The following is a 17,607-nucleotide window of genomic DNA, read 5'->3' on the forward strand; positions in this document are numbered from 1 at the left end:
AAAGAAAGAAAGAAAGAAAGAAAGAAAGAAAGAAAGAAAGAAAGAAAGAAAGAAACAAACAAACAAAGAAAGAAAGAAAGAAAGAAAGAAAGAAAGAAGAAAGATACAGTCTCAACTTCTGTAGGGGTTTGGAATTTGACAGGTGAGATCATTAAAGGACCACATAAGGCAGCCTACAGACTCAGGCTGATAAACATTCCATTCATATGAATGTCTGCGCAAACCTCCACATCCCACTCCTGCCTGCCTCACCTGTTTCTTTTTTTTTTTTTAATTTATTGCTTAAAGTATTACAAAGGGTATTACATATGTGTCCATTTTATCCCCCCGCCCTAGACAGTCCCCTAGCCTCCCCTATCCCCCAATGTCTTATGTCCATTGGTTATGCTTATATGCATGCATACAAATCCTTTAGTTGATCTCTTACCCCCCTACTTCCTGCCCCCCAACCCTCCCCGGCCTTCCCGCTGCAGTTTGACAATCTGTTTGAGGCAGCTCTGCCTCTGTATCTATTATTGTTCAAAAGTTTATAATGGTCTCTATTATCCATGAATGAGTGAGATCATGTGGTATTTTTCCTTCATTGACTGGCTTATTTCACTTAGCATAATGCTCTCCAGTTCCATCCATGACGTTGCAAATGGTAAGAGTTCCTTCCTTTTTAGAGCAGCATAGTATTCCATCGTGTAGATGTACCACAGTTTTCTAATCCATTCATCTACTGATGGTCACCTGTTTCTTACTGCGCACCAGGAAGCCAGTGGTGGCTTTGGTGGGCCATGAGGCAAGTAGGGAAGGGAACAGTAGCTACTCTATGACAACCACCCTTAAATGACCACGTACTGTGTTCTGTACCAGAGTTTTACCCCCTGATCTGTGCTCCCCACATCCACCCTAGGAGGGTCGGCCTTATTTTCTCTTTTGTGGTGATGACACTGAGACTGGGATACGTAAGGGGAATAATCACCGAGTTACTGCACATCGATGTTGGAAGGTGCCTAGGCCCCAAGGTCTGACTCCCTCCCTGTGGGAACCACGCCAGGGTCCCCAGGTATTTAAGGCCAATGGGAGCGCAGAGGCCTTGTTGTCAGTACACCAGAATGGCCAAGGCCACTCTGAGCATGAGCCTAATTGGGGTGCCCAAGGCCAAGACACCATAAGCAGGTGCACGGACACACAGTACACTGTGCCCTTCTGTAGCCAAAATATGATTGATGTCACTGTTGGCAACTAGCCTTCTTTGCTCTGGAGTAATATAGAAGTTATTGACCAGCTAGTATGCTGGAGTGAGAAGAAGCAGAGGGGAAGGCACAGAGAATGTAGCTCCTATGTGTGCAGGAGAGAGGAGAGCTCAGACGGAGCTGAGAGCTGATACTGCTACGATGTAAGGCCGAGAGCTCAGGTATAGCTACGTTACCCAGCCAGTGTGCTGGGCAGGGGAGATGGGAGAAGCTGCTGAGCCCGAGAGGCTGGAGAGGCAACTGAGGCTGAAGCTCTAAGAGAGAGAGCTCAGGTACTATTGCTAAGTAAAGCTAGGGGTCTAGAAGCAGTGTGCGGCTGCTCAGATAATAACTGTGGGTACAGAGACTAATGCTGCTTTATGGGAAAGATATGTATTTACCAACAGTGTCTGGCTGCCTGCCTGTATGGACTTCGCTGTGAAGAATTGTCTTGTCTGATGGCTATGTGGCCACTGGCTTCTGCAATGAAGACTCATTCTTATATACCCACTAGAGGCCCGATGCATGAAATTCATTCAAGGGTAGGCCTTTGCAGCCCTGGCTGCCATGAGGCCCCATCCCCTGCCACTCCCTCCCCCGCCCCGCCAGCACCTGCCTTGACCTGGCACTGCCCACATCCCCAGCCACACTCCCCTGGTTCTCCAGAGCACCGTCCCCCGCCCCTCCCCCCCCCATCGATTGCCCCGCAGAGGGTGGCCAGGGCCTCCCTCTTTGGGGCGATCATGGGGCAATGGCTGGGCCCCCGACCAATCGCATCACACCCACCTTGCCTGGCGTGGCGCCAGTGGGTGTCATAGCATGGTCGTCTGGACGGTTGTTCCGCCGTTTGGTCGATTTGCATATTATGCTTTTATTATTACAGATAACCTCTCATGGCTTCTCTGTCTAAAACCCACCATCCTAGAAGGTCCAGCCCCAGGCAGAGGGGCTCAGACCTAACTACTGTTACTGAGCAAAGGATAAAGGAGGAACTTGGACTAAGTTCCCAACAGTTAGTACAGTGGGCAGGGTTCTAGAAGGACCTGCCCTGGTGCAGTCGGGAAAATTTTAGAAAAATATATGGACTCAGAACAACTCAGAGCAGCAGTGCTGAGCAGTGCTCCTGCTGTCTCTGACACTCCCTCTCCCTTCCACTCTGAAATCAATAAAAACATATTTTTAAAAAGTTGGAAGATTCACCAAGTATCCTGTACACCCAGAACAAATGAGAACAGTGACTTTAAAATAGAAAAGGATACAGACTTGCTCTAAAAATAATTTTCTGTTCACTATTGAGGTTATAACAAGATATTTGGGGCATTCTAACAAGATATTTTAGTTTTCCCCATGTTCTGCTCAGCCACATTAACAATTCTAAGTTCATGTTTGTTTCTGAGATTTGGGGGAGGTGGTGTGGGGCGGGGGGTGGGGGAGGAAGGATTGCCAGCCAAGTAGCTGCCTTAAGTAGAAGGCAGAAGGCTGCAACTGAATGAAAAGAATGGTTTCAATTATAGAGCAAGAAGGCCCCGAGGGCAGAAAATGAAGATAATGGGAAATGGGAGGGAAGGTTATAATGAAGAAGACTGTGGAATGAGGAAAAGCTCAATTACAGGTATGTTACAGGCAAAGATTCCCTCACTCACAGAATGTCCCTTTCAGACATGTGCTTGTCAATTACCGCAATTGGGTGGCAATGCACCCCTTCAATGAAGCAATAATTTGCCTGCGACATGCTGTGAAAGATTCACACACAGTGATTACAATCAACAACTTGCCATCCACTAACGTTCTTTCCTCACGCGTGTAAGACTGTCCGAAGCACACACTTTTACACTGAAAAATCATTTTTTTTTTCATTTTCTGACAGGATGCTCAATTTTGCTTGAGGAAAAGTCACAGCATTTAAAAATACAGACATGGACATCTGATGGGTCTCACTTTAAATCCATCAGCTGAGGGGGAGGTCCCGCCTGAGATCTCTGAGAGGCAGAGAGGGACAGAGAGGGAGGAGAATGTTCTCATCCTTTGACATTATCTTCAACGGCCTCGCGTCACTCCAGGCACCGACGTTACAGTAAAACTATGGTTTTGCTAAAATCACTAGGTTGCTAAACTCACTATTGAACATAGTATGTTGTCTCCATGGATTTCCGAATCTGTTGCTCCTTCCAATTTGCTGCTCCCCAAATGCCTGACTTACATCACACCTTTAAGCAAGTTTCTGGGAATGAGGCCGGACACTGAGAAAATTGCAAGTGTTTCAACTAAAGTACAATTATTATGACAATAGACCCAAACTCATTTAGAAAATACGATACATTTAAACACTTTAAGATTTGAGAATAGCATTTTCTTGTTAAAGGAACAAAAATCCATTTTCCTTTTAAAATAACACGAACAGCACACACACACAAAAAAAATTACAAGAACAAAAATTGGCACCAAACTGCTGGGAACCAGCTGAGGAGATTACAGAACTTTAGATGGGAGAGAAACCGATGTAGCAGTCTTCGTTCTTAGAGGGCGGAGATCAGGGGGACAGATTTAAAAAGAAAACTAAACAAAGCTGTCATCTTCCTCAAATTTATTTTTATGAGGAAAACTACAAGCTGTATTGAAGACTTATGTTTCAAAATAACCTTCATCCTATGACAAAGAGACAATACAGATGTAAGCCAATATCTTATTTATATATAATAAAACTGACATCTATTAGGACCTCAAATTCTTTTTTTTAAAAAAAATATATTTTATTGATTTTTTACAGAGAGGAAGGGAGAGAGATAGAGAGTTAGGAACATTGATGAGAGAGAAACATCGATCAGCTGCCTCCTGCACATCTCCTACTGGGGATATGCCCGCAACCCAGGTATATGCCCCTGACCGGAATCGAACCTGGGACCTTTCAGTCCTCAGTTCTATTCACTGAGCCAAACCGGTTTTGGCAGGACCTCAAATTCTATATGAACTTTGGAACTTATTAAACAGGGTCTTTATATTTTAGAATAGATGATATTTTATATACTCTGATTTTTTAAAAGTTGACCAATCAAATACACACTTTTAGCAGCTCTTAATGTGCCAGAGTATTACATTACTTGGAATAACTTATCCTCCAGCCATTCTAGGAAATTAGAAATGTACTGAACAACAAGGAAAGAAATACCTAAGGTTTCCACAGTCATCTTTCTAAAAAGATGAGTATCAAACTGGCATTTGAGGTGGAGGGAAAGCAATTCAGGAGCTGCAAATACAATGTAAATAAGAGAATATGTGCAAATGCGTATAAAGAAGAAAGCCCATTCATTTCCAAGTCTTCCATATTGTCTGCAGTGTCCACAGGGAAACCCCTTATGATCAGGGGGTTGAGAACACTGTAACTACAGAACCAGCTCCAGATGGTCCTATCTTGTTTAGTGAGCTACTGAGTTGGTTTTTGGAGAGGATATACCAAATTATGCAGCCACAGCCAAAGCGTGTGCAGAGGAAAGAACTTTGACCTCTAGCTGCATCTGGAACCCAAGTCTTGACACCCGGCCCCCTTTCCCTTCCCTGCCCCCCAAAAGCAAAGAACCAGGGCATAACCCCAACCTGAACACCAGAACACTTTCAGAAGCGAAGGGTCCATTGTCCAGGAAGATCTGGTGTTGATGCCCCTTTACCATAAATGGCCAGGTGCGAAGGTCCTCCAATTAAAACTTGTCTCACCAGCATGCCTGTCCCCCCATCCCCTTAAATACCCTTAACCTAGTCCAGCGAGTGGGATGGATTTGAGGCACCATTAAGTCTCCATTCTTCTCAGTTGGTGCTTTCTCAATCAATAAACTTTTCCTTACCCCAAACTCTGACGTCTTGAGTTTTGGCCATTTGAAGCATCAGGCACAAGAACTTGGGTTCGGTAACATCATCATCAAGAGGACTGACTTTAGAGACACAAGCAGTCACGTGGGCACTACTTCATTTAGAACGTAGTGTGAAGGAAACGTTCAAAGACCCTCTACCTCACCTCCAGGCTCCAAACCACCAGAAAGGGGTTGATATTTTCCTTAAAAGCATTCAAAGAAGAAAGTCGAAAAATTCTTGCTAAGATGCCCAAGTTTTTCAAAATTCTTATAGCCAAGAGGCTTAAGATCTACTTTCTAAGGTAATTCTTGCCCCTCACATATTTCATTTCCACCTTCGGATCCTCTTGAAATTAATTTCCCATAGCTTTACAATACTTTAGTTTGTTTCTAGTGTGCTCTAGAGTTACTAGTATACTTAATCTCTAAGTATTAGAAGAGGTCATGTGGAGTCAACATGAAAATGATGCAATTAAGAAAATGCATTCCAATGATCCATTCTCATGCTAAATGGGGACTAAACAGTCCCTGAAAAGCATCCTTATCCATTAAACATCTTCCTTTGCCCATTGGTTGTGCTGCAATGAAAATGTCCACATTTCCATTATTAATCAGTGCATGTTAATGACCTTATGCTCCGGCTCTGTCTCGCTTCATTTCACTTTGCTTCATTACCAACGGGAGTATTAATTAACCCACAATCTCCTAGCAGTGTAAAAGCATCACTTCACTAGCTATCATACATGATAGCGCATGTTCAAAGGTGGTGTGGATAGATGAGTCCGGAAGATGAACCCCTCATATGAAATCCACAGTCAAAATCTGACTTCTAGACGCTTCTCATGTGACTGTCTGATACAGCACAATCCGCTGAAGCTAGGACTTCTTGTAACCTTCTTGAAGCAGTGAGCTCATGCATTGGCCTCTCTGCTCACAGCTGGGAACCAAGCAGCAGGTCTGTGCTGGAGATTAGATCGCTCTTAAGTGGCTACTAAAACACGTGATTTGGGGCTTATAGCTACAGTTGAATGGTAGGTTTTTATTTCATTTATGCCTTTCATCCATGATTCTAGTCACTGAACAAAAATGATAAAGGAATAAAGCTAGGAATATACCTGGGTTCATCCCCAGATTCCAATGATCACTTGATCTCTGAAACAGCTTAGTTAACTTCTTTCTTAGTTTCCCTGTCTATTAGATGAGGATAATGATCCTGTATAAGGATCTAATGGAGAGGAAGTTTAATGGATTAAATGAAATGGTGTCTTGAGTAACCTTCAAATTCTGGCTCTCAAATCTAGAAGGGAACTCAAACGTCACGTGGTCTAAGTCCTCTGCTTTCACAAATGAGGCAACAGAGAAGAACATTCTACACAATTCCAATGGATCCCATCACTGTCAATGCTAATTTATAAAGTCTCCCAACGCTTTATTTATAGCAAACACATTGCATTCTTCATATTAGTCATTAGAAGAGAAGCTAAGGGAACTGCCAAAAACACACACAAACCAAACCAAAAGAAACAAACCCTGGAGTACAAAGATGAGAGAGCAGAAACCATATTCTTCACATACACCCACCCACCCACACACACCCACACACACACACACACACACACATTTGTATTAATTTCAGAGAGGAAGGGAGAGGGAGAGAGAGATAGAAACATCAATGATGAGAGAGAATCATTGATCGGCTGCCTCCTGCACGCCCCCTATTGAGGATCCAGCCCACAACCTGGGCATGTGCCCTGACTGGGAATCCAACTGTGACCTCCTGGTTCATAGGTCGATGCTCAACCACTGAGCCACCCTGGCTGGGCAGAAACCATATTCCAATGTAAGCACTTCTGCTCCAGCTCTCCCTCCCTCCATAGCACTTGGGGATTTTCACTGTCACTGCAGAGAGCTGTCTCAAGCCTTTGCTCTACCTGGAAACAGAAGGTGCCTGTCCTAGCTTTACTCAAAGCTCTGGTGGTGGATTAATACTCTACAAAGACTTGAAGCTGGCGACGGAGAATAATGTTTGGACTCTATCGATCGAGTGAGACGCTCCCATAATACATGCCAGGCACTTTCACAGAGGTTGTTGCCTTGTTACAATGACATGCTCCCCCTACTAGGTGCTAAGCACACCACTAACATGGAGGCGCCTATAATACGATCAAAGCAGGCTGGGGAGACATTGCCACACTGAGCATAGACTATACCAGATAACCCATGAAGTTAAAGAAAATACCAGCCATACCTTGAAGAAATCAGGTCCAGCCTAATAAGAATCAGCTGGTAGGCTTTCCCTAGTTCCCCTATCCTAGTCTGTTTGTTTCTTGTTCTTGGAAACCTGCAATCATAGTGCATTTTCATCAAACAGATGAATAAGGAATTGGAAACTAAAAAAAGAGGGGAGCAGATAATGCATTTCATTGTGTTTTCCTGAAGGCCCACCCATCATACTGCAGATTTAGAGAGAAAAATCAATAAGGTTTTTCTCTGTATAATCCATGTGATGCGTAGTTTCCCCCCTGCTTTGAAACAGACATTGTTATTCCCAGAAGCATCTCTAATAAAACACGCTTTATCCTCTCGAGGATGGGGAGAGGGCTAAACAGAGGCAGAAATGAGGCCCTCTGTGGCCCTCAGTCCAGGGTGGGCTGTGGACTTGCCCTCCCTCTCTCCTGCTCACAACTCCTCCTCTCTCTTCCCTTCTGCCTTCCTGGTCATTCTCCTGGGCTGGGGATGCCAAGTGATGCCTGCCCCATTCTGGGAAGATGAAAGATACGGCTGTTTGATTTTTCTCTAACATTCCCAATGTTTCAAGTTAGAACCTGAACCTTGAAAGAAAAGGAAATCTTTGACAATAGCTTCAATCACTTTCCATGATCACAAATAGATATCCAACTACCAGACTCAAATACTTGTTCCATTTTAAACAGGGAAGATTCATTCATCCATTCATTCATTCATTCCACACCATTCGCGGGGTGACTCCTTGTGCCTGGTACAGCTGGGGAGGAAAGGTATGCACGTAGGGGATGATGAAGATCAGCAGGTAAATAGTACTGTGTGGACCTAATTGGTTGGGAAAAGCATTAATAGATTGCTTTTAAGCATTCCTGATATTACTTTTGCTTTGAAAACTCAGTTTGATTTGGTGATAGAATACCATATGAATTCAGGTAGCCACAGAAACACATGATCTCAGTAGCCCTGACATTCTCCTCCCACTTGTGCTTTGGCATCACTTAGTAATCATTTCAACTGGTCCTTGGTGATGTAGGTTTCTTCTGCTTGGCCTTGCACCTACACTTTCACAACTAAGTGACTTTTGTGGAGAAGAGATGGGAACAAATTTGCATCTCATGCCTAGTTATCTTTCCCAACCTCTAGTGGGTACAGGAATGCCAGGTCCAGAACAGGTTCATGGCAGACACTGGGACCATTTATTTCCTCCCAGGTACCCCGTTCCTCCTCATTGCCATCAGGCCCAGGCGGACTACCGCCATATGGCTCCACCCTACCCCATATGGCTCCATCTCCCTAGCAGGGGTGCTGGAGAACATAAAACACCGCTGTACACTTTTATTGCAGCCCCTTCTCATTCCCCTCCATCTGCCTTCCATATGTTTATGTGACTCTATCAGGCTCTTGCACACAGAGCCTTTTGTAATGAGGACTGCCAGCCGGACCAAGATAAAGAACTAGACTTCACCTCCCTCAGTGACAAGGAGCCTCGATTACTTTCAATATGTGATTCATTTAACATTCAGACGACCACACACTCATGCCCGGTGTCCTTCAATTTGTACACAAAATGAATTTTCTTTCATATTTATGACCTCTTTCAATTTTATCAACAAAAACCACATGGTGGCTCCTCTGTTGATAGCCCTGTGCATGAAGTTTTGAAGAATTGTATGTGACTGCCACATAGGCACCCCTATTACATGCACATCAATCTAAAGTTGACTTTCTTATTGTCATAAAATTCTCCTTTGATCGGAGAAGTTGTTACCATTTCCCCCTTCAAGTGTCTGTGCAACAATCTGAAGTGTGTCCTCCACAAACGCTAAGAAAAGAAGGAATGAGGAGAGGCTGACCCCAAATGGTGTCTCCACCCCCCCATTCACGGCGCTCCACCCCCCCCCCCCCCCCCCCCCCGCCATGAGTTGCCGGTATTCTAGTCCCAGCTTAGGTCAGACCACTGCACCTAGTCCTCTGAGCATGTGGCTAAAGTGACACAGTTGATCCCAGTGTTGGTATAATTGATAAAGTGGGATAGCAGTCACTAGACACCATGCACAACACCAGTTCCCAACAGGAGGCAACTCCTGGCATTAGGAAGAGTAATCCGGGTGATTTCTCACTCCCAGTGCTCAACAGTGGGAACTTGTGATTGGCCATTTTCACAGGAAACTAATGGCAACAAGAAAGAAAAAGAAGCCGAAACCGGTTTGGCTCAGTGGATAGAGCGTCGGCCTGCGGACTGAGGGGTCCCGGGTTCGATTCCGGTCAGGGGCATGTACCTGGGTTGCGGGCATATCCCCAGTAGGAGATGTGCAGGAGGCAGCTGATCGATGTTTCTCTCTCATCGATGTTTCTAACTCTCTATCTCCCTTCCTCTCTGTAAAAAATCAATAAAATACATTTTTAAAAAAAAAAGAATTGAAAAAGAAATCAAGCGAGGCCTTGTATTAGCTTTCATAATTTCTACCGTTATCAATATGACCTGGGCACAAAGTCTTGTATTAAAGAATAAATTGTGGTGCTATTAAGAAGAAAGCATTTAACCTCCCACCCCCCCGAACCTCTACCCATGTTTAAAGGTGTCCTCTTTGCGGCAGGTGAGCTGTGGGTATCCTAGTCCCAACCACCTGTGAGAGGCTGTCTGGTGATCAGTGCATGGGAACCCTGGCCGGTTCCAGGAGGTGCTCTCTGGTGAACACGGGACACAGGAATGTGCTCAAGCGCACCAACTATTAACCGATGGGCACACAAAAATGCCCGGCAAATGCCACGAGAATACACTTTTCCTTTAGCTTGTTTGTGTGCAAATGGCAACTGCTGATTTTCTTGCCCAATCATACCTGCGCAAAATAAAGTATGTATCTGAAATCTGAGACACCGGAGGAAACCTGATTGGGTCATTTTGCTTTGTTTTCCTTACCCACTGGCACATTTCACATCTTGTTTTTTCTTAATGTCCTTTGTGATGCAAGAGAGAGCCAAACACCAGGTAGGTTCAGAGAGACCTCTGGGACCCAAGTGAATTCTTGCTCCCACCTAGGCTGTCATTTCACAACCCTTCCTGCCTGGAAAAACCGAAGGAGTTACTTTGTCCTAATACAACTGAACACTGCCTCTTCCTGCTGCAGGCAATATGTGATCGCGAACTGGGCATCCCAGGTGCTCTGGGGGCAGCAAAAAGTGCCTTTCCGTCAGGGGATCAAGTTACCGGATTCAGGCTATAGCCAGGGGCCTAGTCATCGCAATAACTGCTCCAGGCTGGAACCATTTACAAATCTGGTGAAGAGCAGCAAGTACCCTTCCGTGAACAAGAAAGTGTGGCTAGTCCTTCTGTACATGCAAAGGTAGTGTTTGCAAAAGGGCAAAGGTGAGAAAGCTAAACGGGCATTTTGCTCCCAGGTTAAATAGAAAAGACAAGGAGTCCGATCAGTCAGACTTCATGAGTTATAATTTCTGGACCGAGAGGGCGTGTTCTGAGCGGCGTGTAAGCCGCTTGGGAAAAGGCAGAAGTTGCTCAGCTTCTAGTTGCTGAGCTGTTGCAGTAACTGTTGACATTTCCGTGGGAGGCTGCTCCCCCCAGTGCAGAGCCCCCACAGGCCAGGTGAATGCTCATTAACCTCTCGCCTGCATTTCTTCCCGCTGAACACTGGCCTCTTGCCAACTGTCTTTAGGGAAGGTCTGGTAAAAACTGCCCAAGAAACAAGCACATCTGCCTGCGTATCCTCTTCTTTGTACAGCTACTTCCCCGGCAGCTGCTCGGATCTCCATGTGTCCATTTAGTGGATTTAAACAAAACGGCACGGGGCGGAGGGGAGGGGCACGGAGCAGACGCTGGAGCAGCCCGCTCCCGGGGCGGCCACAGCAGGAGGCTTGCTCCTAAGGACACACACTGACAAGGGCAGCCGCCGCTGAGCCTGGAAGCAGGAGACAGCCCGGTCTTACCTGTTTCTTTGTCCTGGACTTCTTCCAGGTGCAAGTCATTCAAGAGGTGCTCCAAGATCTTCTCGGGGGTCCCGGACACGACCACGTATCTGTCAGAGAGCAGAGAGTCCACCGAGTCATCCTCGGTGGAGGACTGCGAGCGGCTGCTCCACGCATCGTCCTCGTCCTCCTCGTCAATGTATTTGAAATAAGGCACATCGAAGGTGGGCAGGGGCAGCGGGCGGTCCGAGAGCCCCGCGCAATCCTTCCTCTCCAAGTGCGGGTCGCGGACCTGCAGCCGGGAGCTGCCCATTGTGCCCGGCTCCTGACAAAGGCATCCCCTAAATGCTAAGAGATCTTGGCCATCTCGGGCTTTCCCTGGGAACTGAGTCCATCTGGCTGCTGAGAGCTCTGCAGTCAGCTAGAACGCTGAGAGGCGGAGAGAAAAAGGAGGGGGAGGAGAAGGAGGCAGAGGAGGGAGCGAGGGGGAGCGGGGAAGGGAGGCAGGCAGGGAGGGGAAGCGGCAGCGCGAGCCGAGCCTCGGAGGAAACTCACCTCCAATCGCTGTCGGCGCTCCCGCCTGGGGAGGCCGGGCTGCGCTGCACTTTCCTCAGCACCAGGACGTTCTGCTCCTGCTCCCGGACTGTGGTCACTTCACCATCCTGCTTTCGTCGGGGACAGGAGAAGGAAAACGGGAGAGAAAATTACAAAGGAAGTCACTAAAGCTGCATTTTCTTGAGTTGCTTTGTACCGTAATTTCTCTAAAGATTCGGAATAAATTAGGAGGCTGGCCAAGAATCTCCCTCTTGGACAGTGTCCAGGCTCAAGTTCCACAGACACAGAAAGCATGAGGGAAACAGAGATACTTTGAAGTGTTTTCATGTCATGAGGCCTTTGGGTCTCAGGGAACTTCTGTGGCAGCAGGTAGAGTTAAGTGAGAAGATGACCTTTATGCCTGGGGGCAGAAAAGGGGCTAAAAAAATAAAGCAGGTAGAAAACCCATAAAGTGGGGATAAGGATTCAGGCTTCATTTTTAAAGCTACCTGAACGATTTGAATGAAGGAACCCAGAGTTTCACAAAACACAACATACAAACTGCAGGTGCATTCCCTCTTACCTAGTTAATGCTCATTAAACAATCGCTCTTTTAGAATGGGAAAGTTATTTACATTATTCTTTAAAATTTATCTTTATTGCTAAAAGTATTACAGATGTCCCCCCCCCACCCCCCTTCTCCCCCCCCCACCCCAGGCCTTCACTGCACTATTGTCTGTGCCCACCCCCCGCCCCACCTCATTGAAACACAAAAGCAATGAACAAGCCACATTAAATAGTGGTGGTAGATACGTATACTCAGTCATGTCACAGCCTTGCTTTAAAAGGTGGGCCTAAAGCTACCCATTCAATCATTCAGTGCCATTTTTTCCCAGACTTGCGATGGGCCTTCCAATTTATCATGCACTTGTTTTGCCAGAATACAAGCAACAAGGGATCTCTAGTAAGAATCTCATCTAGGCTGAGACTCGGATGTCATGGGTGAGTGCCCTGACTTTCCTCACCTCAGTCCCTCTGAAAAAGGAGAGACGGCGGAACAATCAGTCATTTCTGCACACACAGCTTCCACAGCCCAGAGCCAGCGTGGCCGCTGACGTGGCTGTCGGAGTGGGCTGGCTGCTGACCCAGCAGTGTGCTGCGGACCCAGAGCAATGGACTCTCTCAGAGTGTGTCCTGTGAGGTCTTCCCCATGTGCGACAGCCAGTCAGTGTAAGAGGGCCCGGAAAAAAGAACCTTAACACGCACGTCAGAAAACCAACCTAGTTTCTGGATATCTGAGGATTTGAGCAAAAGATTAAAGCAAGAAAAGTTGACAGTAAACTAGCCTTTATCTTGAAAATGATGTTGCGCCTTTAAAAAGGGAAATATGTCTAGGGTTCCCTGCATGTTTCTGCTGTTGGCAGAAAACCCTGCCTTATAATTAAGTGCAAACATAAAGAACAGTCTTCCCCAAAGGAGAAGAGGCACTAGGTCTGGCCTGCCTTATTATCCAAGAGTCCCACAGACCTACCAGGGATCCCCATGTATGTTGTTCACCCTTCATAAGGAAAGCAGGGCACTCATCTTGTTATAACTGTCAACCAAATCAGTGATAAAATTATGATTTCAGCTCCCAGGATCCTGACTCCTCAGACAATGCAGCGACCTAGTCATTTGAGTCCTCCAGATCTTCTTAAACACACAAAAATATTAGTCATTCTAAAACAGCACTATAATTTTATGATGATTCTTTTTAAATCTTTTGGTGGCAAATAATTTTCCTATGTAAAGCTGATGTATTACATTTCAGCAAGGTCAGACACGCAGTTACTGTGGCAATTAATGTGGGATATTCATTGTTAAACTCCCCAAGGACAGAGTGCGACTCCTGCAACATGAATAGCAATGTGTAATTGCTCTCTCTCATTTCTCCAAAAGGGCTTCTTTTGTTATCCACAGGAAGTAAGGTGGCCAAAGAGAGGGGCACATATTGAAAAAACACATAAACAGCAGCAGAACGTGGGCCTGGGATACTGCGACTCACAGAAACAAGTAATTCTGTAAACAGTAGATTTGAAAGGACAGAAATCTTCCCCTGGTTTTCCTCTTCTCAGAAGCCAATACTCATTTTGCATGAGCCCACTGCCGTTCTGACGTACGTTGCACATTCTCTGTGCACGTGATCTATGGCATTATTAACTTCCACGGGCCATGCACACACATACGGATGGGAAGGGCTTCCCTAATGTCTGTGCAACTAATATGCATTACAGGGCCGTGCACGGAGCAGCCACACTCTGCTGGGCAGGGGACGAGCTGCATCATATTGATGTACTATCAATAGCACCTAATGTCATAGTGGTGGTTTCCATTTCGAAAACCTGTTAAAAACAAGGAAGAAAAAAAGCAGAAAAATCAATGTATAAAGGGAGATGTAAGTTATCTAAAATTGCCATGAAAACATGATAACCCTCTGCATCATAGCTGGCTCTCAAGAAGGAAGGTCAGATTAATGCCTCCCGACCCATGCATCCTCACCTACTTGCTCTTCCTGAAAAAGAGCAGAAGTGGCATGGTTGGGGGTCTGGGAGTGAAACTATTCTAGCGCTTACTTGATTAAGAATAACAGTACTCGGAGAACTAATGACGGAAAATAGGTTCAATGACAAGCAGCTCAGAAGATGCAAGTAAAGCATTAAAACACTTAATTTACAGTCATTTATTCAACAAACAGTGAGGATCTCCTATGGCAGCGGTTCTCAACCTGTGGGTCGCGACCCCTTTGGCGGTTGAACGACCCTTTCACAGGGGTCGCCTAAGACCATCCTGCATATCAGATATTTACATTATGATTCATAACAGTAGCAACATTACAGTTATGAAGTAGCAATGAAAATAATTTTATGGTTGGATCACAACATGAGGAACTGTATTTAAAGGGCCAGAAGGTTGAGAACCACTGTCCTATGGTAAGGGCACTGTGCTGGCCACCAAGTGGCAAGCAGAGATGAGCAAAGCAAGTGTCCTGCCCTTAAATGACAGGTTAATAGGCTCCATCACAATGTAGGTCTAACTTAGTCAGCACCCTAAGATGAGGCCAAATGCAAGAGACAATACAAAGCTATAACCCATGGGATTTGATGGTCAAAGATGACTGACTGTGGGTGACAGAGAATGGGATGCTATTAAATAGGACAAAATGTGCAGCGAAACTGGTTTTGGTGAGAGTGGTGAATCTGGTTTCAGACACTTGGTGTTTTAGTAATGATAACAAATCATGCTGTCGACGTTTAGCAGGCAGTTAGAAATAAAGAATGAGGCCCCTGGACAAAGGTCAAGGACAGAGACAAATCTGTGAATTATTCAAGTTTGGGGAGTGGATGGGATTAAGAGGGAACAGGAGAGAAAGGGTATTATAAAGGTGAGGATAAAGAGAAGAAACACAGAAATCCGGGGGAAGCGGTAGGGAATCAAGGTCATGGAGGAAACCTATGGCAGAGATGATGAAAAAGTAAAATCAAGATGAGTCAGCAGAACCTGGAGGGCACTGTCTCAGGAGATTCAAAGAAAAAGCTTGCCTGACGCTGTCAAGTTCACAGAGATATGATAAGTCTAAGACAAAGTGGTGAGAAGATCACTTCAGGCCCAGTGGTGGGGAGAGGGGTGGGGAGATGTGAGTGAATGGAGAGGAAGTGAACCACGTCCCAGGAATATCATCATGAAAGAGAGGAGTCAGACCGAAGAGCCTGCGTGGCTGGGAAGGCAGGGTGGGGAGTGGGTATTGAGAAGATGTGACAGGTTCAGGAACACAGTGGAGGGGTTAGGCTATAAAAGGACTGAGACTTCATCCTTTCAGAAAGGATCACGAGAAAGAGGAAGGATGAAGATTAAAAAAAAAATGTAAGTAGAGATAATAAGGAAATTTAGGTAGATCTAGGACAGTGGTTCTCAACCTGTGGGTCGCGACCCCTTTGGGGGTCAAACGACCCTTTCACAGGGGTCGTCTAAGACCATCGAAAAACACATATACAATTACATATTGTTTTTGTGATTAATCACTATGCTTTAATTGTTTTTGTGATTAATCACTATTGTTCAATTTGTAACAATGAAATTAGGGGTCACCGCAACATGAGGAACTGTATTAAAGGGTCGCGGCATTAGGAAGGTTGAGAACCACTGATCTAGGAGCTGGCTTCTATCTTCTTAGTACATTGGGAACCAAGGACATGGTATGGAACTTTGTGGTGAAGTTGGTGGCTTAAGGAGATGGTTGGGGGGAACAGGCTCAGAAGATGGTGAGGTAGGAGACGAGATAAGAAAGCTACGAAGGGAAGTGGAAGAGCACCACTGGAGTAGAGGTCAGATGACCTGAGCAAGTGGCACAGACCTCAGGAGTGAAGGGACTTCTGTAAGTGCATCAATGATACAAAAGGTGAGGTGGGGAACTGTGTATATTCCCAGAAGGCACCATGCTTCATGCTTTGGCCCATGGTTGGGATATGCTGTGAGGAACTCCCCTCTCCCCAAAACATACCTTAGCCCCCAGATATGCATAAACCCGTTCTTTCCCCTACTTTCTTAAAGGGATGGTGGTAGGAAAAGGAAACTCCAACAATGAACAGGTGTCCTCAGCTGAAGGAGGGGGAGGATGACTGACAGGAGGAAAAGCATCACAGGGCCTTTCAACAGAGCCATCAGGAGTACGAGGGCTTCTGAGTTTCCCCGGCTCCTCATCTTTGTTCCGTGCTTTGGGTGAGTAACTCTGATTTCTTTTCCTTTAATGGCTATACTTCTCTCCTGCCCATGAATTCTGAATGAATAATAGAACCAGTACCTTTGACTTACTTTGGATTAACTTCCATGATCATGATCAGCTTTTGTACTTTGAAATAAAACTTTTTTCTTTCATTTACTCACATAAAAGACATTCTTATTTTAAGATGAAAATATGTATGGGGCAATAAAAAATTATATCTTTTTTTAAACAGGTGAAAAATTGGTGTTCCCAGTTTAGCAGGTGTTAACTTGTCCTGAACCATGTTTTGGTGTGTATTTATATTTCCACTTACCACCAACACTAACAAGAGAAAGTGATCACTAAGGGACTTCTCAGCCCTGCTGGCATTGCCACAACTGCTTCCTTGAGTTTTCCATTAGCAGAGATAATGGAAAATAATCCTCTCCCAAGCACTCCCATAAAGCAGCCACTGGAGTTCTCCATGGCCTCGTGTCCCTGCCGCTCTGTGAGCATAAACTCTTACAAGAGGGCTTAAGTAGGGGTTTGTGGATGGGCTTTAGGGACTCAGAAACCCTCTGAAAGCATATAAAATTTTATGTATAGGCACATTTTTTCCTAAGCAGAGTTCAGAATTTTAAGTCTCAATGACTCTATACACTCCAAAAGGCACAAACCATCCCATACAAGGCAACTCATATTTATCATCTTCTTTGACGAGTTTCCTGCCACTAACTCCCTCTATCCAGATGAGATGCCCAAAGAACCCTGTTATGGCACCCATCATGCTGACCTCTACTTATCCGGTCCCTCTGTGTTTGCCTCGAAATTACGACATCTTCAGGGCAGGGACTGTGACCCCTACTTCTCTTTCTAACACAGAGAGATCTGGCATGTGATAGTCACTTGATAAATGTTCATTGAACATGCAAGTTACTGAGCAAGCAAGAGAGTGAGAGAATTATCTTTAAAACAAAGAATTCTCTCTCACATGGCTCAAAGGTAACTCTTACTAGGAGGCACCCTTTACCGGCTCAACTTAGCCACTTTCCTATTACAAAGCTCATTATAATCACAAGAAATAACTGTGTTTTGAACTTGAGTGTCA

General features: G+C 45.3%; 1 protein-coding gene across 1 annotated transcript in view; it reads right to left on the reverse strand.

Moving 5' to 3' along the window:
- Window positions 1–17,607, reverse strand: part of RAPGEF5 (Rap guanine nucleotide exchange factor 5) — a 199,741-nt gene that overhangs the window by 53,916 nt on the left and 128,218 nt on the right. The window contains exons 10-11 of the mRNA XM_081102021.1: window positions 11,783–11,889; window positions 11,249–11,337 (exon numbers count right to left, since the gene is read on the reverse strand). Of these exons, the coding sequence (XP_080958147.1) occupies window positions 11,249–11,337; window positions 11,783–11,889 (196 nt within the window). The remainder of the gene's footprint in view (window positions 1–11,248; window positions 11,338–11,782; window positions 11,890–17,607) is intronic.

The sequence above is a fragment of the Myotis nattereri genome (assembly GCF_964212035.1).
Source record: "Myotis nattereri genome assembly, chromosome: 11".
Classification (NCBI taxonomy): domain Eukaryota; kingdom Metazoa; phylum Chordata; class Mammalia; order Chiroptera; family Vespertilionidae; genus Myotis; species Myotis nattereri.